The sequence below is a fragment of the Alternaria rosae genome, assembly GCF_020736505.1.
Source record: "Alternaria rosae strain MPI-PUGE-AT-0040 chromosome Unknown BKA58scaffold_6, whole genome shotgun sequence".
Lineage (NCBI taxonomy): Eukaryota > Fungi > Ascomycota > Dothideomycetes > Pleosporales > Pleosporaceae > Alternaria > Alternaria rosae.
Genome location: NW_025763575.1, coordinates 1,609,573 through 1,630,346, shown reverse-complemented (window position 1 = coordinate 1,630,346; position 20,774 = coordinate 1,609,573). Strand labels below are relative to the sequence as shown.

General features: G+C 52.5%; 9 protein-coding genes across 9 annotated transcripts; 3 read left to right on the top strand and 6 right to left on the bottom strand.

Moving 5' to 3' along the window:
* Positions 1–355: 355 nt before the first annotated feature.
* On the bottom strand, positions 356–1,230 carry BKA58DRAFT_387065 (putative ubiquitin-carboxy extension protein fusion). Its single transcript, XM_046170527.1, has 3 exons — positions 1,148–1,230; positions 1,075–1,095; positions 356–952 (listed from the first exon to the last, which is right to left on the bottom strand). The coding sequence occupies exons 1-3, from the start codon at positions 1,194–1,196 to the stop codon at positions 663–665; spliced, it is 360 nt and encodes a 119-aa protein (XP_046024433.1). The 5' UTR covers positions 1,197–1,230; the 3' UTR covers positions 356–662.
* A 146-nt stretch (positions 1,231–1,376) lies between these two features.
* BKA58DRAFT_387064 (uncharacterized protein) lies at positions 1,377–3,291 on the bottom strand. Its single transcript, XM_046170526.1, has one exon. The coding sequence runs from the start codon at positions 3,057–3,059 to the stop codon at positions 1,455–1,457; it is 1,605 nt and encodes a 534-aa protein (XP_046024432.1). The 5' UTR covers positions 3,060–3,291; the 3' UTR covers positions 1,377–1,454.
* On the bottom strand, positions 3,277–4,477 carry BKA58DRAFT_387060 (eukaryotic translation initiation factor 5A). Its single transcript, XM_046170525.1, has 4 exons — positions 4,255–4,477; positions 3,869–4,135; positions 3,684–3,816; positions 3,277–3,632 (listed from the first exon to the last, which is right to left on the bottom strand). Exons 1-4 carry the CDS (start codon positions 4,273–4,275, stop codon positions 3,568–3,570), a joined length of 486 nt encoding a protein of 161 aa, XP_046024431.1. The 5' UTR covers positions 4,276–4,477; the 3' UTR covers positions 3,277–3,567.
* Positions 4,478–4,517: 40 nt separating this feature from the next.
* BKA58DRAFT_387058 (Sac2 family-domain-containing protein) lies at positions 4,518–6,803 on the top strand. The gene is made up of 2 exons (XM_046170524.1): positions 4,518–5,057; positions 5,107–6,803. Exons 1-2 carry the CDS (start codon positions 4,577–4,579, stop codon positions 6,660–6,662), a joined length of 2,037 nt encoding a protein of 678 aa, XP_046024430.1. The 5' UTR covers positions 4,518–4,576; the 3' UTR covers positions 6,663–6,803.
* On the bottom strand, positions 6,804–8,002 carry BKA58DRAFT_387056 (uncharacterized protein). The gene is made up of 2 exons (XM_046170523.1): positions 7,116–8,002; positions 6,804–7,051 (listed from the first exon to the last, which is right to left on the bottom strand). Exons 1-2 carry the CDS (start codon positions 7,555–7,557, stop codon positions 6,924–6,926), a joined length of 570 nt encoding a protein of 189 aa, XP_046024429.1. The 5' UTR covers positions 7,558–8,002; the 3' UTR covers positions 6,804–6,923.
* Positions 8,003–8,235: 233 nt separating this feature from the next.
* Positions 8,236–9,783, top strand: BKA58DRAFT_316745 (prolyl 4-hydroxylase; the record flags this gene model as incomplete). The annotated part of the gene is made up of 3 exons (XM_046167591.1): positions 8,236–8,506; positions 8,557–9,405; positions 9,455–9,783. 3 exons carry the CDS (start codon positions 8,236–8,238, stop codon positions 9,781–9,783), a joined length of 1,449 nt encoding a protein of 482 aa, XP_046024428.1.
* A 277-nt stretch (positions 9,784–10,060) lies between these two features.
* Positions 10,061–12,354, bottom strand: BKA58DRAFT_196407 (uncharacterized protein). Its single transcript, XM_046165729.1, has 2 exons — positions 11,837–12,354; positions 10,061–11,789 (listed from the first exon to the last, which is right to left on the bottom strand). Exons 1-2 carry the CDS (start codon positions 12,206–12,208, stop codon positions 10,098–10,100), a joined length of 2,064 nt encoding a protein of 687 aa, XP_046024427.1. The 5' UTR covers positions 12,209–12,354; the 3' UTR covers positions 10,061–10,097.
* A 732-nt stretch (positions 12,355–13,086) lies between these two features.
* On the top strand, positions 13,087–14,491 carry BKA58DRAFT_317684 (uncharacterized protein; the record flags this gene model as incomplete). The annotated part of the gene is made up of 2 exons (XM_046167638.1): positions 13,087–13,620; positions 13,670–14,491. The coding sequence occupies 2 exons, from the start codon at positions 13,087–13,089 to the stop codon at positions 14,489–14,491; spliced, it is 1,356 nt and encodes a 451-aa protein (XP_046024426.1).
* Positions 14,492–15,517: 1,026 nt separating this feature from the next.
* BKA58DRAFT_196391 (uncharacterized protein) lies at positions 15,518–19,280 on the bottom strand. The gene is made up of 3 exons (XM_046165728.1): positions 18,499–19,280; positions 17,221–18,455; positions 15,518–17,171 (listed from the first exon to the last, which is right to left on the bottom strand). Exons 1-3 carry the CDS (start codon positions 19,008–19,010, stop codon positions 15,595–15,597), a joined length of 3,324 nt encoding a protein of 1,107 aa, XP_046024425.1. The 5' UTR covers positions 19,011–19,280; the 3' UTR covers positions 15,518–15,594.
* Positions 19,281–20,774: the final 1,494 nt, after the last annotated feature.

The window sequence follows — 20,774 nt, the reverse complement described above, 5'->3', positions numbered from 1 at the left end:
GTTTAGTATGCGAGGAAGAAAAATCTGTGTACTTGTATATCCAATGTTCTTTACGATCAAATCCAACGAAAATCCAAAAACTCTGGCATGTTGATGTGATTATACGTAACATGCGGCCATGGCCTTCTGGTCTCAAATCTCAAGGCTCATACAATATTGAGCATCGCAGTTCAAGAGTTGAGGTTCATCAGTGCGTTCCAAGGCGTTTGGCGTTTGAACACTGTGCTGTATGATCGGTGACGTCATACATCCCGGGATAATACGCTCATGACGCGATCTCACGTGACATGTTGCAAGACCATCGAACATGCGCAACACGATGTAGCTATATGGCTAGCAATAGAGTCGAAGCTGGTGGTGTTTGAATTTGATCGATTCACTCTACATGCCTGGTTCCCTTCATAAAGTCTCAGATGCGAGACAAGACAAGCACGCCATTGATGCCATGTGCCGTGGAAGAAGTAGTAGCGACCTAGCCCTCATATCCATCGCATGCAATCGTTGCAATTCGTTTCCACCGACTCCGTTGTCCCTTCGCCAGACGCCGATAGAGGCGAGTAGTTTACTTCAACTTCTTCTTGGGGCGGAGCTGGTTGGTGTGTCCGCACTTCTTCTTGCGCTGTGATGTTGTTAGTAAAGTCCTATAGCCTGTCCGTTCCAGTTCAAGGAACAATATCCTTGTCATGACGTACGCAGTTGACAGCCCTCGGTGGTAGGCGTGCGTAGCACTTGCGGCAGATCATCTTGTCGCAGTTGTACTTGGAGGCAAGGGCCTTGAGCGAAGGCTCAATGATACCACCACGGAGACGGAGGACCAAGTGGAGGGTGGACTCCTTCTGGATGTTGTAGTCGGACAGAGTGCGGCCATCCTCGAGCTGCTTTCCGGCGAAGATCAGGCGCTGTTGGTCCGGGGGAATGCCCTCCTTGTCCTGGATCTTGGACTTGACGTTGTCTGCCCGCTGTCAGCTTCTATCCTCCCTCTTCTACACATTTTGCAAGCGCGGGCGATGCGATGCGATGCGGCGCGGTGCGGTGCGAAGTATTGCCGTCGAGTGGCATTGAGGGTGTGCGTACCGATGGTGTCACTGCTCTCAACTGCGAACAAGTCAGCGCGGGTCCCATTGCAATTCGTGCATCCGAGATATACCTTCGAGCGTGATGGTCTTGCCCGTCAGGGTCTTCACGAAGATCTGCATCTTTGGCGGTGTTGCGGTGTTCCGTGATCTCAGTATCGAGGTTGAGGGCGGAAGTGGTAGACGAATTCCACACTGTGTGCGCGCACAGACACCCATGCTAGGCCGGTAAGCGTTAGCGCGCGTCATGCGCCCCTCACGTGTGACGCCTTCCAGCACTCCAAACTGGCGCATCAAGCGTACATTAATTTCAATGACGACAGCTGTTTATTATGTGATACTCAAGCTTTGGATTGATATCATTACATGCACGTAGCGACCTCAAGCTTGCCTCTTCTGTGCCTTCTTCCACTGCTCAACCCTTGCTTCCGTGGAACCGACTGCTAATATCAGCATATTCATCGATAGCCCTGCGATCTTTGCAGCTTCTCTGTACAGCGTTTTTGCTACATCAGGAATATCTTCTTCCGTCTTCCAAATCGGGTATGCCTGCCCTATCCTAAGTACCTCAGTGTTCTCCTCGACTACCACTGGGACTGTCTCCATTGCGCCCTGAACCACTTTTATAACCTCCATTTTTTTGTTCAAAGGTAAAGTATGGGATGCCTCCTGTGGGGGATGATGTTTTGTAGTATCGATAGGGAACATATTGTACAGCGCATGTCGGAAGTCATCAGCATCCCTCGTGCGCTGAATTTCGGCATCATCCAGATAGGCGGTCGCATAGAAATCCAGATACTGATCCATCTCTTCGGGGCCCATCATGAGAACATCCTTCTCCTGCACCTTTGTCAACTCCTCGGTATTGAAACGTCCCCTGGCTCCTCGCCTCGTTTCCTCCGCGGACTTCATCTGCTCCCGCCATACTTCCCAGTTCATCGTCGCCGCTGTTGGTTCGGAAGATGATTTCGGATAACGCCTCTCATCGTCGAGAGGATAAAGTACCTTGATACATATGACGAGGCAGCTCACTAGTTGCGACTCAGCGAGATGCCGTATACTCAGACGCTTCTTACCGTCGTAATGAGGAGCAAAGTCATAGCCGAGCAAGTCGCCGAGTCGTTTTGTTGCATCATATAGCTCCAGTGGCAAAGCAAGCTCTTTCAGATAGCGAAACAGCAGGAGCGGCACGTTCAGAGCTGGCCAAGTGATGCCGTGGTCTTTGCTGTAGCTGATTTGTAGGTCTGTGAGCGTCTTGTAAAATCGGGTATAAGTAAGCGATGCGCTCGGATCGAGAACAGCACGGTAGGCAGGTGACAGTCGATCTCTCATGGCGAGTGGCAGTGTCTTGATTGCTCTGCGATATGCTAATTTGCCGTCGGTGACCCATGCGTAGACATCGCCTGGCGTGAACGGCAGTCTTAGTGTCAAGATACCAAGGTAGCACGAGACTAGACAATCATTGAGATTGGGTGCGGCGGACAATCTCATGCTCCTCTTTCCCTTGGTATCTCTGAGATGGCCCTTCTCAGTATCTGTGGCATCATCCTCGCTCTCCATGGTGCTGAAAAGTTGTTGAGTCTGGGAGTCTGAGGACTCTTCATCATGACTCGCGATTCGGTCTCCAAGTTGAGCAATACGCAGTGACCAGAGATCGCGTGTGACTGCTTCAAGCTCCACGGGCAATCTTTGGTCCTTGACGAGGAACCAAAGTTGGTGTCGCAAGACAAGCTGTAGACACTTCAAGTATAAATCAAAACCTCGGGCGCCCTTGTAGATTTTGCCGGTGGATTTGGGGTCATCTTCCGTCTCTTTCTTCTTGCGCGTGACTGTTCGGGCAGCTCCTACGTAGTCATCGTCATCTTCTCCGCGGACTAAGCCAGCCTGTTGGTGGCCGTTCTGACAATACAAGAAGCCGTCTTCACCCACTTCGTAGCGTCTAGACCGGCAGTTTTCGACGCCACAAACGGGGCCTTTAGTCGACATGCACGAGGCTTGAATGGATTCGGCGATACAGAGAAGCACAAAGAAGGTCGGTGCAATATACCAAGGTGACCAGGCCGCAAGTCAGACAGATGGGATTGAGTGCTGCGTTGATGTTATAGTCGTTATGCTCAAGAATACACAAGAGAGAAGTTCGCCGGCGACTAGCGCGGATCCGGCAACCAGTCACACGAATTTTCTACCAATGAGGAACGCGACATTTGCCGTAAAGTCATCACCTTTTATTCATTGCCAGAAGCGTAAGGTATATATCTAGGAAGGGAAATGAATCGTAATACGTTTCCCAGACATGGCAATGCAAAGAACCCAAAACCGTCCGAAGAACCTCGTGCATTGGTCGCCTAGTGCAAATCGCACGGGAGAATGCTACGTTTGCCGCAGAGCTACAACTTTGCACGCAATATGCAAAGAGTGTTGCAGCCCCATTTGTAATCTGTTTGGAATTCGCGCCTTGCTTCCTGCCAAACAGTCTACGTATTGAGCGATGCGCTTATTTGGGAGCCTCCTTGGCGTCGATGCAGGCCTCCTCACCCATGGCAGTAAGAACAATGACGTCTGGTGGTATGTTAGCATGACCCAAAGTCACCGTTTCCGAGTGTGACTTACTGGTGTCCTTGCCATCCTCGGTGAACATCTTGTTGATCTTGTCACCAACTTCACCATCGGGAACCTTGACGTCGTCCTTGGTGGAGCCGTCGTCGGACATGAGGGAGAGGAAACCGTCGTCAGTAACGTCGAGCTAATTGCCACGTTAGTCTAGGCTTCGCATTGGATCGTTATGGGCCACTCACGAGCTGGAACTCGCGACGGGCGACGTTGGGAACGTCCATGTTGTGGGTGGAGGGGCAGAGTTCTTCGAGCTTCTTGTTGGTGAAGATGTCAATGGCGACCAGATGGACCTTGGCGTGGCCGTGCTTTCCGGTCTTGGAGGTGGTCATCTCGACGATCTTGCAAGGGCGGTTCTTGATGCAGACGAAACCATTCTTCCTCAAGGCAGAGCACTGCATGGGGTAGGTTTGCGAGGCACCCGCATCAGCGGAGTCGAAAGTGTGCTCATGCTATAATTTGCAGCGTCAGTACGGGGCGCAAGAGCGTGCGAAGCTGGAGCGCAGCTGGCGACAGTGCTCCAAAGGGTGGGGTAAAGAGCACATGCGGGGCTGGATTCCGAGGGACGTACCTGCGCGTCGTTGTCCGCCATGGTGATGAATGAGAGTTGGATGCGACGGGGAGGAAGAGGCTGAGTTCGGGCTGCTGGGCGAAGGGCAGTGGGGTGGGCAGTGTCCTTAAATGGAGATGGAGAGAGAAGTCTTTTGCGTGGGCAAAATTGGGCAGGCGCGGAGGGGAAGGTGGCGCTAGCGGATCCCTGTCTAGTTCGCGGATTAAACAATCGCCGGGCGCTGCTATGTGAATCCAGGTGGCCGACTGCTTCCCTCAGAGCTCGCTATTCGTGTTTGATTCTTAGCATGCACCCTTGAACTGATTGCGAACCAGTAGGCATCATGTGGGGTCTAGACAGGCTCTCTTCGTACTCGACACCCACCGGCACGCCGCCTCCACGACGCGACTCGTACTCGCCGGCCCCTCGAAGGGGCTATCCAGCGCCCGCGCAACCCGTGAGGCCGGGGCTGAATCCGCGATCGTCTTCGCTGACACCCCTCATATCGCCCAATGCTTCGACTGCGAGCCTGCCTCTATCCGCACGCATACCAAATGGCGGGCCACGTAGGCGCCAGACAGGGGGTGTTCCCCCCAACGTGCCAGATCCCATACACGTGCTAGAGTCAATTATGGGAGGACCACCGCGCAACTCGCCTGCTACAAACGGGGAAGACTCGACGCGTGTATCGGAGAAGCCGGAAGTGGTAGAGGAGGATATTGATTTTGGGGACCTGAGCTTGCACGATTTCGCAGCGGCCAGGACCGTAGAGCGACAGCAGCCCACTTCTGTACATACATATAGCGCACAGTCAGTCGAAGAATGTATGTTTTCATGCTCAGAGTCCCAGGTCTTTGCTCATTGTGCTTGCAGATGACAAAGACAAAGACAAGTTTGAGGATCTACACAAGTCGATATTGGCGTGCGATGAGGTGCTCAAGTCGGTGGAAGCAAACCTGACAAACTTTCAGTCGGATCTCGAGGCCGTGTCTGCAGAGATAGAATCACTCCAGAACCGGTCTATTGCTCTGAACACCAAGCTGGAAAACCGAAAAGTGGTGGAGAAGCTCCTGGGACCGGCGGTCGAAGACATCAGCATATCACCAACTGTCGTGCGCAAGATCGCTGAAGGTCCGGTCGACGATGGCTTCGTGCGCGCCCTTGCAGAAGTCGAAAAACGGTCCAAAACAGTCAACGATAAAGCCAAGGAGCATCCAGACTTGATGGCCATAAAGGACGTCAAGCCACTGCTGGATGATCTCATAAACCGCGCCATTGAACGAATACGAGACTACATAGTCGCGCAGATCAAGGCCATCCGTTCACCTTCCATCAATGCGCAGATCATCCAACAGCAAGCGTTCCTAAAATACAAAGACTTGTATTCTTTCCTTGCGAAACACCAGACAGAGCTTGCACAACAGATAGCGCAGGCATACATATATACCATGCGGTGGTACTACCTCAACCACTTCAGCCGATACCGAACGGCGCTCGAAAAGATCAAAGTACATGCTATGGACAGGTACGATGTTCTGGGCGAAGATCCCAGTGCGAGAAGAGCTGGAACTCTGCTCGGTCAGTCTCGAAACGCACCAGTTGCATACGATGCTTTCTCTCTTGGACGACGTCGCGACGCACTGAAGAGCTCCTCTGTCAATGCCTTGCCAGCGAACGTTGCCGAAGACGAGAAGTCGCCGCATTACCTAGAGGTCCCTTTCCGCAGCTTCAACCTCGCACTTGTCGACAACGCATGTTTCGAGTACACCTTCATCTCTACATACTTCGCCCCATCACAGAACTTCCACGCCATCTCGCGAACCTTCAACTCGATCTTCGAGCCTACGCTAGCAGTCGGCCAAGCGGTTACAAAGTCGCTCGTAGAAGCGACAACAGACACGCTCGGTATACTGCTGTGCGTACGACTTAACCAGCACTTTGCATTCGAGCTGCAACGTAGAAAGGTTCCAACCGTCGAAGGCTACATCAACGCAACCAACATGCTACTCTGGCCGAGGTTCCAGCAGGTTCTGGACATGCATTGCACCTCGCTCCAGAAAGTCACTACATCCCTACCCGGCCGGCCTTCGACCGGTGCGGCGTTACTTGGCTCCAGCTCTTCCACGGCTACCTCCACGGCGCCAACACCTCTCACACAAAAGTTTGCAAACCTTCTTCAAGGCATCCTGGCACTTTCTTCAGAAGCAGGCGATGACGAGCCAGTCAGCGTATCCGTGGGCAGGCTGAGGAGCGAGTACGAGGCTTATCTTACGAAGCTGAGCAAGGGTATTAGCGATGCAAGGAAGAGGGAAAGGTTCCTATGCAACAACTACAGCTTAGTATGTACGATTTTGGCAGATGTTGAAGGGAAACTTGGGGAGGAGATGAGTGCGCACTTTGAGAAGCTGAGAGATGCTTTCGACAAGTAAAGTAATTGGGAAAAAAACAATCAACATCAGCACTGCAGGCTGATGGGCATTCTGGCAATGTCTTCTGTTCTGTACACCCACTCATCTACTAGACACTCACCTCCATACGAGCAAGAGAACCAATAGGTGCAGACAGGTCTGGTTGTACTCTGTCGACTAGATTGATGTGATGTCATTTGTTTCATTTCTATCCAATGAGTACTATTGATCATCTAGTCTTCTCGCTAAATAGACACCGCGCAGCTCAACATGTTGCGCTTTCTAACCCATCAACGGGGCCCAGTCCTTCTTTGCCTGCTCGGTGAAGAAAGGCTTGACGTAGATGCCCTTGCCAAGGGTGAATCCCTTACTCCTCAATAGCATGTACATAGCGTTGAGGTGGAAGTAGCCTAAACAGCAGTGTAAGTAATCAGCCTACATCTCACATGCAGTTTCATCAAGGGTAATACTAACTGTTGGGAATGGCGAAGCTGTTGTAGTACTCGGCTAAGCTAGTCATAGTCATAGTCTTGCCCGCAACAGTCACATCGAGGCTCTTCTCGGCACTCTCGTTGTAAGTCTTCTCATCAACGGCGTCAAAGACAGCAGCAAACTGCTTGAAGAAGTTGATGACGTCGTCGATGGACTGGAAAGAAGAGGGGTCCAGGTTAGGCAGGGGGGCCGATCCAGCGATCTTCAGGGTCGTGAGGCCATCGAGCGGGAACTTGGAGACGAGGATGGGTTGCATGCGGAGGGGAAGCATGTCGCCGAGCTGGGCGTTGAGAAGCTCTTGGCCAGAGGGCAGCGAGCTGTTTTTTGACTGCTCTTCCTTGGCTGCTGTGAGGAAGCTAACGGCGCTGTTGGCGATGCCCTTGAAGGTGGGCACAGTGGCCTGGTAGAAGGAGGTGGAAGCCATTTTGGTGAGTACGTATGTCGAAGTGGGGGTATGTGTTGGAGTAAGAATGTATGCAAGTGTATTGAGCGAAAATTTGTATAGGTGTGCGAGAAAAAGAAAAGGGCGATCGCCCGAGTTATCTATATACTTGGGGGTACTCAGGATTCTGGAATGTACCCCTCGATCCGCGCATAACACGTACGTCGGCCCAGTGTCGTTAAATCCGTTCCGTTAATCGTGTCTCAGACCCCGTAGACTGCATAGCGCCGTTGAACTGCCGAGTGTGTGGGCTCAGGGCTTCTAGTCCACTGCGCTACTGTGGATACAGTAGGCAATCGAAATATACATAGTTATTTTACAGCGAATGAGCTCAGGACTCTCGGGTCGGACATCGAGCGAACGAGGTCTGTGCTGAACGTAGAGGATCTCGAGTCTGAGGCTCAGACATGTAAGTGTAACGCGTCTGCATGTATCCTGAGGTGGTGAGACCGGAGAGCGGGCCTTTCCGCACTAGCAATGCACAACGTTGCCCCGCCTAGTCCAGTGCACGGACCACAAAATTTCTACGTCCGCCGCCGTAAACCTCGGCATGCACGTACAGGACGGACTACTTCACATCCGTCACGGTAATCGCTGACACATCTTTGGCGGATACTACCCCGGTTTCCAATTGCACGTCTGGAAAATTGATCACCGAGTATGGCCAAGCGGAAACGCAGCGCGAATGCGCAACTGCAGGCTGCAAAGAAGCAGTACCCGAACAGCATTCCAAGCCCGCCACAAGATGCGAATCCACTCGAACCCGCGAGCGTACATTCGGTGATCTCATCGGAAGAGATCGAGGTCGCGATTGAGACACTACAAACGCTATCCGCACATCCACTATTGATCAAGTCCAAAGCGTGCAAAGACCTGAGGACTGCTGTATACGACTTCCGTCAAGCATGTACTACCGGCTTAAACTCGGCTGGTATGTCTGATATCTTGGATTCCAACGTCGAAAGCTAAGTGTAAGGGTAGATGGCAGTAACCTCACTGCGCGCATATCAGGTGCGCTTACAGACGCCAAGTACACAGAAGCCCTCGTCCTGTTGGCAGAGATGCGCATCAGAAAAGACACCCCAACACTAGGTGCTCTTTGTCGCTGGGTGCGTACTCTGGACGTAGTCTCCGGTCTGTCGATTCACGTGCAGGTTCCTAGCCATACAGTGGTTGGTACAAATGCGCAAAACGACGAACTGATCGGGGTACTGGATTCAATACTAAGAGTCACCGGTCCGACGGATACCACAGCTCACGGCATAGATATCGCATCAGGTATCTCATTGCAAGATACCTGGGACCTACGCAGCACCAGCAAGCCCACTCGTCAAGTTCGGCAAAGCGTCGAGGACAAGAGCATTTTCACATCATGTCCCCCAGACCTCAAGGACCGCTTCCGCATAATCGAGACCACTGCCGGTCTACAGCGCAAACCACCGAATCTCCATCCCGCAATCCTCTACGCTTCCCAGGACGACGCCGTCCTGCTCGGCAAAGGACCCAAGACAGAATGCTTCAAGCACCCGATCGTACCCAACCTTCGACTGATCAAGGACGTACTTTCTCCAGAGGAATGCTCCGCCATCATCGCAGCCGGAGAAACTATAGAGTTCATCCCCGATGCACCGATGCGTCCTCAAGGCGAAGACACTAGTGTGCTAGCCCACAACTTCTACTGGATCGTCGACCAAGCATTCCACGACAAGCTCTGGGACAGAGTAAAGGACTTCGTACCAGAAAGCGTAGCTGGCAAGAAAGTACGCGGTATCAACCGACGCTTTAGAGTGTACAGATACGTGCCTGGTGCTGAGTATCGTATGCATATCGGTTCGTGGATTCTAAATAAACCAGATGGTACGTGTGCTAACTCTGGCAGATGGCGCTTGGCCACCCTCAGGTATCGATCCAGTCACCGATGCCTACAAATACGATGCATCGCCAGCCGACGCGCGCCAGTCCTCTCTCTTCACCTTCCTCATTTACCTGAACGACGAGTTCAAGGGTGGTGAGACGACCTTCTTTGTTCCTAGTGTCAAGGAGGGCGTTATCAATGCTTACCCAGTCAAGCCTATCATGGGCAGTGTCGCGGTGTTTCCGCACGGCGAGGCGCAAGGTGCTCTCCTACACGAGGGCACGGGGGTCGTTGAGGGTGCGAAGTATGTTATTAGGACGGATGTCGAGTATGATGTTGATACTACAGCCTGAAGAGCTGCGCTTCATGCTTTGCTATAGTAGGGAGAGTCGCGCAAATCCGTATCATATTTGTAGAGACACATCAAAACAAAATACCAGCAGGAGGATACAACTCGTTTTCAGGCAGCAGACAGATCCTATATCGTCATTCCCAGTCATCCAGAACGTACTATGTAGTCATGCTAATCCCCAAGTCCCTTCCCAATCCCAATTCCCACCAGAGAAAAATGGACAACCCATATCATGTGTATAGAACATCGTCACAAGAAAAAACTTTGAACCTAGACCTCCATCAAACGCCTCCCTAGTAGAAAAGAACACAAACCCTAATAAGCAATACCACTAACCTTCCTCTGCGTCATCCCACTCCACCCACCACCCCTGCCTTCCTCTGCAACTTTACCACTAACATCTCTCCTGCGACCCGGCGTACCCAGATCCGACTCGTCAAACTCATACGGGTTGATGTAATCGACACCGGAGCGGCTGACGACGCGCGGCGATTGGCCCTTGACGGGTGTGTAGTTCGCCTCGCCTGTGCGCTTGATGCTGGTGTAGCTCTTCTTGTGCAGCGTGAAGGGCGAGTTGGTTGCGTTGTTGTGCGTGGGGACGGGTGGAGGAGTGTTGACGGCGTATTGCTTTGTTGCGCTGGGGAAGTGGTTGGGCTGTTGGCGGAAGGAACCCTTTGTGGGGGAGGGAGAATTGGAGGCGCTGCGCACGCCTTCGGTGGCGGCTTTGAGGTTGCCGTAGTACCGCGACTTGGGTGTGCCGGAGCGGGAGTGCGAGCGGTCGAACGTCTTTTCGGTGGAGATGGAGGTTGTGGTCTTGGTGCGCTGGAGTCCGGATGGGGGAGGGGAGGTGGCTTGGTGGTGGTCGTAGAAGGTGGCTGTGGCGGGAGGAGATGGCGGGTTCTGGCTGAGCGGGTTCATGCGTAGAGGTTCGGGTGCCTCGGGGTCTTCTTCGTAGTCGGAGACGTCGTCGTAGGGTGAGACAGTGTTGTAGCCGTTGTTCGCGTTTGAGGGGAACATTGTCTGCTTGGGCGCTGGGTAGTGGTCGTGGTGTTCATCTTCCTCGTCAGGATGCACGAACCAGTTGTCATTCTTGAGGCTTTGTTGGGAGTTGCGCTGGAGAGAGAGATCACCCGTCGCTTCTTGTTTGGAAGAGCGTGCGGTTGCGAGAGGAGTGTGGAACGATTCCTTCGAGGACGAGGAGGTAACATGAGATCCAGCACGCGAGTGTCGTTTGATGTTTGCTTGCTGAGAGAGCATCGACTTGCGTTGGGCCAGTGTCTGATTGTCTTCCTCGTCGTTGAGCAGATCGTCACGGTGATTGAGTTCTTTACGAGACTGGTATGCAGAGGGAGGCTGAGAGTACATGGAGAAGCGCTCCCTGGATTGGCGAGCTGAAGCAGGTGTGTGAGGCGAATACGTGGTTTCCGAGTCTGTTCGCGTGTGCATGAATGCGACCTGGTTCTTGGTGGGACTTGGGACATCGCTGTAGATGTACGAGGGAGTCTTCGAATCGCGGTGATCTCCAGCAATGGTACTCTGGTCGCTGAATCTCTTCTCCTGGTCCGACGTAAGAGGTGTGATGACTGATATCGAGGAGTTCTTATGCTTGTGCTTGGTCTTCCTGCGCGAAGTCAGGTTGTCCTCAAGCGGGTTCATGTCCGGCGGCAGCTTTGATATCTTCCTGAAGAGGATAGCCAAGTACAGATCAATGATGGTTGAGATGACGTGGAGTCCGCCGGTAGCAATTGCGGTGATCCATGTTGTCAACAGGACTATGTTCGTCTCATTGTCTGTAGGGAACATGGTGCGCCACCGCCCAACTGTTCCAGCTTGCATATCGGAGTTGCGACGAGCCATGAGGACGGTGAAGACGTAGAACGGGATAAAGCCGGCATCGGTGACGAGAGCAAAGAAGTGGTAGCTGGCGGAGCTTCCAGCTGGTCGCGTCTTGGGATTGCGGACTAGATGGTATATCGCGTATAGACAAACGATGAGGTCCACACCAGGCTGCTTCTGTTAGCGACATGCTTCAGCATTGACCGAGTTGTACATACCGGTATCCTCAAAATGTAGCCTTCTGTATCTTGCGCTCCTCGAATGAAGATACCGCACAGCATGATGCCAATTGCGCCAAGCAGAGTCAAAATCTTCAGACTAAACTGGATCCATCGCGCAATGTCGATGAAGATTTTCGTCTTCGGGCTCATTTCCTTCGCGTGTGTGTTACCATACGGAAGTATGAGGTAGCTGTCCGGGTGTTTGTTGAAGTCGATGTAAGGACCTTCCTGCTTCTTCTTCGGTGGTGGAGGAGGCATGCGACTAGCCATGGTAACGGCCTTTGGATTGAACGTCGACCGGGTGGGGTCGGTGTCAATCATGGAATCCCTCGACGCTGCGTACATATGGGGCTGCCAGCGGCCTGCCATTGTTGCGATGAAGAGCGAGAAGTAACGAAGGAAGGAAGTTCTGCTGCACACGACCGTCACAACAGAAGGTGAGAGACGTCTTCTCGCTTATGAGCAAAGAGATGCAAATGCTGGTTGATAGCTGACATGGGCCCACGCGGGGACCTGGGGTGATATGTATGTAAATATGGGGTTGTCATGACAACAATCAATATCGACCAATGTAGATCCAGAACGGCTCATGACGTGAGGAAGCACGGATGGGATGGGTTTAGGCATTGACTAGTCGCAGCCACGAGCGGCTGAAACCTGTATTAGCCAGGAACATGTGGGGGCCCAATGAGTTGCAGCAGGGAATCATGGTCAGGTTTGCTTTGTCGGTCGTTTGAGCGGCACGTTGGGCGGAGGAGGCTCAACAAGACCATGATCATATCATGGTAAACAAGACGCATTGAATCGGGCTTCCTTTCGCTTATTAGGATTCCAATGAAGATCTGATGGTCGCGGCGTTGAACAGATTCTAGGATGGATGCCATTGAGCGTCCGAGTTGGTAGACCTTAGTCATCTCGAAGTTCTTCGTGCGGCGATCGCCGCTATCAGATGCAAGGACCTTCACACCATGCACCTCGTCCGGCACCTACAGAGGACGCCCTATGTTTGCGCTAGCTGCATTCAACGCATACCAAGCGCGTCGCTTCCGATAATACGCGACCATGGTACCCTCAAGTATGTGAGGGCGATCAGCACGATACGATATCGGACAACAAAGCCGTCTCCATGCAATATCGCATCTGCAACACTTTGCAATGCCTACAGCACGACTGCAAGCACGCGCGGGCGCCTCCGCGTCGCAATCATCGGCTCTGGACCGGCAGGCTTCTACACAGCATACCGATTGATGAACAAGAACCAAGATGCCATCGTTGACATGTACGAGCAACTTCCCGTGCCGTATGGGCTTGTCCGCTATGGCGTCGCGCCCGACCATCCAGAGGTCAAGAACTGCCAGGACACGTTCGAGGAGGTAGCGCAGTCACCGCGATTCAACTATGTTGGCAATGTGAGGGTTGGACACGATATCGAGTTGGCCAAGATGAAGCCTCACTACGACGCAATACTGTTCTCGTACGGCGCAAGTGAAGATAGGCAATTGGGAATTCCAGGCGAAGATTTGCCGGGTGTATACTCGGCGAGGTCTTTTGTGGGATGGTACAATGCGCTGCCGCAATTTCGAAGCCTGGAGCCAAACCTCCAAGCTGGTGAGCAGGCAGTCGTCATTGGACAGGGAAATGTGGCGCTGGATGTTGCGCGCATATTGCTCAGCCCTGTTGACAGTCTGCGGCATACCGACATCTCCGAGCAGGCTATCCAGACGCTATCAGAGAGTCGGGTGCGGTCTGTGAGGGTCGTTGGCCGGCGCGGGCCAATACAGGTACGTCTTACTAGACGCATGCATCGAGACATCGCTTACCAGAAGCCAGGCTGCCTTCACCGTCAAGGAAGCTCGCGAGCTGATGAATATCCCCTCCGTCGCCTTCGAACCAATCGACCGCTCCCTCTACCCACCCGAGATCAAGAAGCTCCCCCGAGTACAAAAGCGGATAGCTGAAGTCCTTCTCAAAGGTAGCAAGGCTACTAGAGAGGAAGCGTCGCGGTCATGGGCCCTTGAATTCATGCAAGCGCCCAAGTCTATACACGCAGACGCCGACCACCTGTCGTCAATCGCCTTCACGAAGCAACAATTCGTCCCCGACGCCGATCCTTTCGATCAACGAGCCCGTGTCACGCCTACAAATGAAGAGACATCGCTGGAGGCCTCGCTAGCTTTTAGATCTGTAGGATACAAATCGACCGGTTTACCTGGTCTTTCCGACATCGGCGTACCCTTCGACGAGAAGCTCGGCATAATACCAAATGACATTCACGGTCGTGTCATTACACCATCGGCAGGGCCTGGCAGCTTGACAGCTGGCCATGTCCATGGCCTATACTGTGCAGGCTGGGTCAAGCGTGGTCCGACTGGTGTCATTGCTAGTACCATGCAAGACGCTTTTGCATCTGCAGACATCATTGCGCAGGACTGGGAGGCCGACGTACCGTTTTTGAACGATACCAGCGGCGACAACAGAAGCACGGGGCTCGGCTGGGATGGCATCAAAGATGATGTTACTAGTACAAGACCGCTGAGTTGGTCAGACTGGAAGAAGATCGATGAGGCTGAACGAGCTAGAGGCAAGAGCAAAGGGAAGGAGAGAGAGAAGTTTCAGAGCGTGGAGGAGATGCTCAAAGTTTTGGATGCATAAGACATGTTATGAGAAAAGCCAGGACTAAGGCATGCTTACCATATGAACTTGCTCTGTGATCCTCTCACGCCGGCCATGGTGGGCCAGTTGGCAGCCTTTTGAACTATGTTTGCTGTACACAGTGATGTCGTTCTTCGACCCTCAAAAACGTCTACATATGACCTGTCTCAAGATGTCCTAGTTTTGCCATGATGTGTAAGCCCACGGCTCGAGTCCATTTCCTCAGTATGTGGCATATCAGCACAAGTGACGCGCTCTCAACACGAGCACTGTATTTGCACGTATGATACACATAGCCAGACACCAGTCATGTATTTGTAGTTTATCACTTTCGGAAAGCAGAAGATGTATGTGCGACCGAGCTGATTTTATATGCTCTTGCAGCAGCTGGCAGCATGCTTCGTTGAAGAATTTTTTGGAATGTAGCCGATGCGAGTCGAATACTCTGGGTCCACACAATATGTATATCAAGACGTCTGGTTTCTGGTTTCCGACAGGCGTGCACCATACGTTCGTTTTGAGCGGCAGCGCCGCAAAGCATCCGTTGATTTGATGATGCTTTTAGAAGAGCAGAGCTCGGAGGAGTCTTCATCAACGTGAATAAATTCAATTTTGAGCAGAACCGAGGCAGCGACCGACGTCGCCTGGAACATCCTTCTTTTCGGATATCGAGAAAGAGTAGAACATTGGACGTTGGCAGACGATCACAACAAATAACCGTGGAAGGAGCTTTCCCACCTCAGTCTCATGGAGAGGAATTCGATACAATTTGGAAGCAGAAAGAAGGGTCCCAGACATTACCTGGTAAGCCATTGTTTTCGAATCTTTCAGGAGACTTCGAGGGATAAGTAGTGACCACAGAGTACGCAAGACGGGTTTATGTACTCAGCGGGTGGCCGATAACGGCGTCGCGGTAGTTATCGGACCTATGTTTGCATGATGGAGTGACCAATGTTAAAGTCTATGATCGTTCGCATTCCCATCGAGCTTGATTATCACGTGCATGGCCTCTCAGTGTGTAATTCAACTAGATCTATTCATATCTCTATCATACATCGTGGGATACATACATTTCGTCCTACTTTCAAAGTCCAGCGTCTGTATCATCTGTTTCCAAAGCCCATGAAACTATCCCTCACAGGCACATTCCCATCTATCGGTCTGCTATACCTACTGCTAACAGTTTTCTGAGTCCTCGTCGTCATGTACAAACTCGCCGGCATTGGTGGAGGCCATAAATCCTGGACGGTGACGCCAGTCATCCTCGGTCCAGTGGCAGCTGCCATCGGAGGCCGGGGAGACCGCAAGGGATCGAACACACCCGAAGACGGGCGGCGCTCTCCGTATGTAGTCGATCTGTTGTAGAACTCTTCGTCGCCATAGTTCATGCTCTGGACAGGGTATGTGTAGCCTCCGGTCTTGGGGTTGTAGATGCCGCGCTCTTGGTAGTTGATTCGCTCTTCTGGTGAGAGGAAGTTGTCGTCTTGTGTATCTGGCTCATTGATACTTCCTTCTTTCCTAAAATTGAATGGAGTGCTGATGCCGTTGTCTTCAGAACCTTTGAGCTCTTCGGTCTTTCGTTGTGTGAGTTTGGGTTTGGTGGTGATCAATCTGGAAACCGATAGCGGGTCTTTCCTATCGAAACCGAAAGTGGCCATTGTGTCGCTTCGTTTGACGCCACCAGATTCAATATTTCTTGTTGGAGCTATGCCCGCTGCCTCTTTCTTGGCGATGTGTTGTTCCAACCAAGCTCGAATGCCGACTAATGCAGTGGCACTGATCTGTATCATCAAGACTAAGCTCACGAGACCAGCAACGCTCGTCGAGGTCAGTACGGCGTCGGCGACGCAAAGCGATATGGCTCGGAGTGTGGAGAAGCCTTGCAAGAAGGCGAATTGGCCTAGTCCCAATAATAGTTGGGTACTGATTCCGCTGATGAGATAGATGCGTTGTGGTGTCTTCGCAACCGCGATAGGGCCTTTAATGCCGGCGAATGCTGCGGGCGAGGGGTGTGGGAGCTCTGTACGAAGACAAACGGTGGAAAAACCCACTGCTGGGAAAAGGAATATGAGACAGATGAGGCCCATGATGCCATGTGTGTCGCGGAAATGACGCGCGCTTCCCGTACCGACCATGCCGAGGACTATACCAGTGATGCCTAGAATGGCGAACGTGATCAAAAAGCCCATGCGCCATTTCCTGTTCTTGACTTCGTCCACTGGGAAGCCGGTGAGGACGGAAAAACGCCATACTACGCCCAAGACAAGGTATAATGGAAGGAAGGTAAGAAATGCGAGACCGGCGAACAGGACGTGTAGTCCTGTAACGACTGCAAATGGGACGAGCGCCAGGCCATTGATCTTCACACTCTGACTTTCGATAACAATCTCGAACAAGTTTCCCTCTGATGATACTGTAATGGGTCCTCGGGGTAATGCTTGTAGCACCGTTGGATCGAGAGTTTGACCAAGCTGAGCCATCGCTTTCTTCATCATAGTAGCGTTCGCTTTGGCTGCGGCCATAGCACCGAAAGCTGCGGACGCGATGCCGCCGATTCCCTGGCATGTGAGAGTATCGACCAGTTTTTGTGCGCCTTTCTGCGCTGTGGCGGGGTCGATAGCTATGGGAAACTGGCTGCCTCCGACCCGAGATTGACGGGCTGAAATCTGACTGTATGTTCCTGCCAGAAGTCAGTATACGCAACACCTTAGCTAGCAGCAATTCCTTACCTACACTGATATCCCCGTGCAACTCTTCGACACTGCGTCTCCGTGATGGGGGAGCCGGACCAGACTTTGGCATGCCTTGTGTGAGGTTTCTGGCAATCTCCGCAACCAGTATCGTCGCTTTACCCGTAAGCCCCCGCGCAAAGCCAACGGCTGAGCCGTTTAGCGTATCGTTGAACAGTGTCGGAGCCAAAACTGGTACATTGTCGTATGCAGTATCCGGAAGGTCGCCACTGATCAAGTTCTTGACCCCTCCGACAGAATACATCGCGCTCACAACGCCTTCAATAGTACCCCTAGCGAGGCCTTCCGCAGCTTTGGCACCATCGATACCCTGTAATGCTTGAGGTGGGTTGTTCGCGATGAATGACTTTGCTTGCTGGATAGCGGTGCCATTGATAAGAAGATTCGAGAACAGGTTTTGCGTAAAGCCTTCTGCAGCCAAGGCCGTTCGTTCGTTGTCGCTGTCAATGTTACTAGCGATCATCGGCGGAGCGTCCGCATCCTTGAAATTCAGTCCGATAGCAATCCCCAAGCCTATACCCGCACCAGCTCCCGCAGCCATAGGCCGGAGCAAAGCCTGGAGCTCGGTCATGTTGGGGAAGGCCGTCATAGAACTAATGTCGAGGTTTGAAAAGTTGCTACCTTGGATGAACGACTGGCTAAGGCCTTTGGCGAAATGCTTTACAGTTCTCGGAAAGTCTATCGTGTCTGCTGTAGGGTCCACGGATTGTCGCTTCTGATTCTCAGATCCTGATGGCTGCGATGCTGTCAAGCCCAAGCCGTTCCTTGCGCCCTCTCCTAGGCCCAGCCCTGCTGCCGCCGCGATCTTGGGAAGATTCTGCATGAAGCTCGAGACACCAGAACTGTTTCCCAGACTCTTGATTGTGGCTGGAAGATCAATGTTGGACACAATCGGCATTGCAACTCCAAGGCCGAAATTTCCAGCTAGACTCTCAATGCTCGAATCAGATGAAGGTGCGAAACGTTGCTCTGTCAGACCGAACCCTACTGCAGTGGCATTTCCGATGCCAGATGCCAGAGCAAAAGCCGCAGGAGCGAGAGAGAAATTGTTGCTATCGAAGGAAGGGGTGATTTGCCTGGATAGGCCGTTTCCAAGTTGTTGAGCGGCGAGGTTTGCACCACTTGCTGAAGCGTTGTAGGCGGTGGCGATACTCGTAGCTATCGCGTTGGCTTCCTCCATGTCGGTCAGGTTGAGAGCAGTCGTTGTACCCATGCTGCTAATGGTTAGTCTGTTCGTTGTGGTGGGCGCCTACGTACCCTAGACCTATACCCAGAAACAAAGCGGGTGTACCAAGGGAGCCCACCATCAAGTCTCCTAGACTGCCCAGTACACCAGCCAATCGACCCGTCAGATTGAACCCGCCTATACCGCCAGCGCCCGTCAGATCTCGGAAAGTACTATTGATGTCATCCTGCAAGTCCCGCCTCTTCAGTCCTGACCTCTCTTTCGACCGAACATGCTTGATACCATCCGTTAAATTGGCGCCAAAGTTCTGGAGACTTTCCGAACGAAGCCTCTCTCCAATATCACTGGAGGATAGTGCGATAGCTTCTGTGAGTGACAGTAGTGCACTACGCAACCTTATGTCTTGGTTGAGCGCCTCGATGGTCTGCGTAGAGAAGATTGCCTTGAGGCTATCTGGGTATTGCTCGCTAGCGAACGTGTCCGGTGAGCCGAACCAAAAGGCAGCCGATGAGTAAAGCAAAAAGAAGGTCGCAAAGCATGCCAGTAGGTGCCAGACCGGCCTTTCAGAAGTAAACGCAAACATTATTATAACGAAGTAGTGGGGTATCTCAAATTCATGTGCAAGAAGAAACCAGAGCGCGAAGGTGTCAATGGCGGTGGCCTGCCACAACACTCACTCAGGAACCAAGAGCAGGCGCCCGGCCAAGAGCCACAGCGATACTATATGTCGAGCAGAGTGGACATGGTGATGCTGTCCGGGGTGCCGTTCTTGAAACATCCTAGACGTAAAACTGGAAACGCTAGAAACATCAGAAACACGCCCACTTCATGTCGGACGTGCAGCATATCGAAGAGGCTCATTATGCGCTGGGGCCTGCCACTCCGTAATACTGAATCTTGCGTGAGGATCGCATCGCTGTGGATGGAGAGCTGCTCGAAGTGAAGAAGTCTCACTGTAGAACAGGTCAGAGAAACGTTTTTTCAAACCGAAGCCATCTAGCTGCCCGCATGATCGCAGAACCCTACTGTTCCCGAGACCATCTCTCGACGTCGCACAGGGTGCTGAAGGAGCAATAAAACAGCATTGCAGAAGGCTTTACCTCTCTGCCGGGCTGTCCTAGTGGATGTGATCATCCCGCGACCGGCCCGTTCGGTAATGCGACGATCTTGAAACATGAGACATTGGCCAATGACCATGGACAACATTGAAGCTGTGTGATGAGCATTTCAAACGGCCAGTCAAGGTGCGAACAATGCCTGTAATGCTGGCGAATGGTAGTTGCCGAAGGACAAGCGCGTGTCCCTGAATATTGCCCAGGTGCGGTCCAGGATACCTTCGCGAGCTCCGATGCTGAGGCTGCGTCTGTGGGTTAGGGCTTATGGAGTATGTAAAGTACCAGATTTGCATTCATGGCACCTGCGACAAATCCGTGTGCTCTGTGACACGTGCAGACAGCTCTCTTAAAGCTGCAGGTGATTGCCAGTCCCAAGGTTGTGTTACTCAGGCTGAGTAAGGTTTGAGAATATCAGTGTCTATCGCATTCGGACCTTCAGGTTGAACAGAGCTTTTACGATTGCGATGTTTACGTTCGGTGTGCAATGGTAGGGAGAGAGTAGTGGACAAGTCGACGGAACTGGTGAAGATAGCAGAGACACACGCGTCACGCGTTGCGCGTCGAGCAACAGCTGACTAAGCGCGCGTCGGCTGATCTTCGCGGAGACGCTGCGCGCTTTCCCACGTTCTGCTTCCTTTCCACAACACGTTAATAGACAGCCACGTTTATTGCTCATAGATGCAGTACACCTGCGATCTACCACAAACCTCTTCTCTACAGCGATCCTGGCTGTTCGCAACGTTCTCGATTGCCCCGCCCACTGCACGCCTCTGGCTCGGGTACAGGAACCGGACAGAGGGCCTGTTCGTTCTAGGCCCAACTTCCTTTCTGTCAATACTCATCAGCCGCTTCTATGTCCGATCTGTCACTGTGCGAAAATGATTCGTACTCAGCAGACAGCCACAGTCTTCAGTGCGGGTGATCTGCCTTCCCGCCGCGGAGTTATAGCGTGACAGTTACGGTAACTGTCAACGCCACACAAGTATGCACTACCTGATGTAGCGGTTCTTTTCCCCGCCCTGCCCCAAAGAACGACGCGGGCCATGACTATCGCCAAGCATACCTCATATCTCAGCTCACTTCTTGAAAGCATCGCTCGTCCACATATCATTCTCGCCACTGTCAACTTTTAAACTAGGAGTCCACTGCTGGACGGTGTGCCGTCTCCGAGTGGGCCAGAGCTTTGGCCAAGCACAGACGGTACTTGCCATGCTGGTGTCGTTCACAGAGTA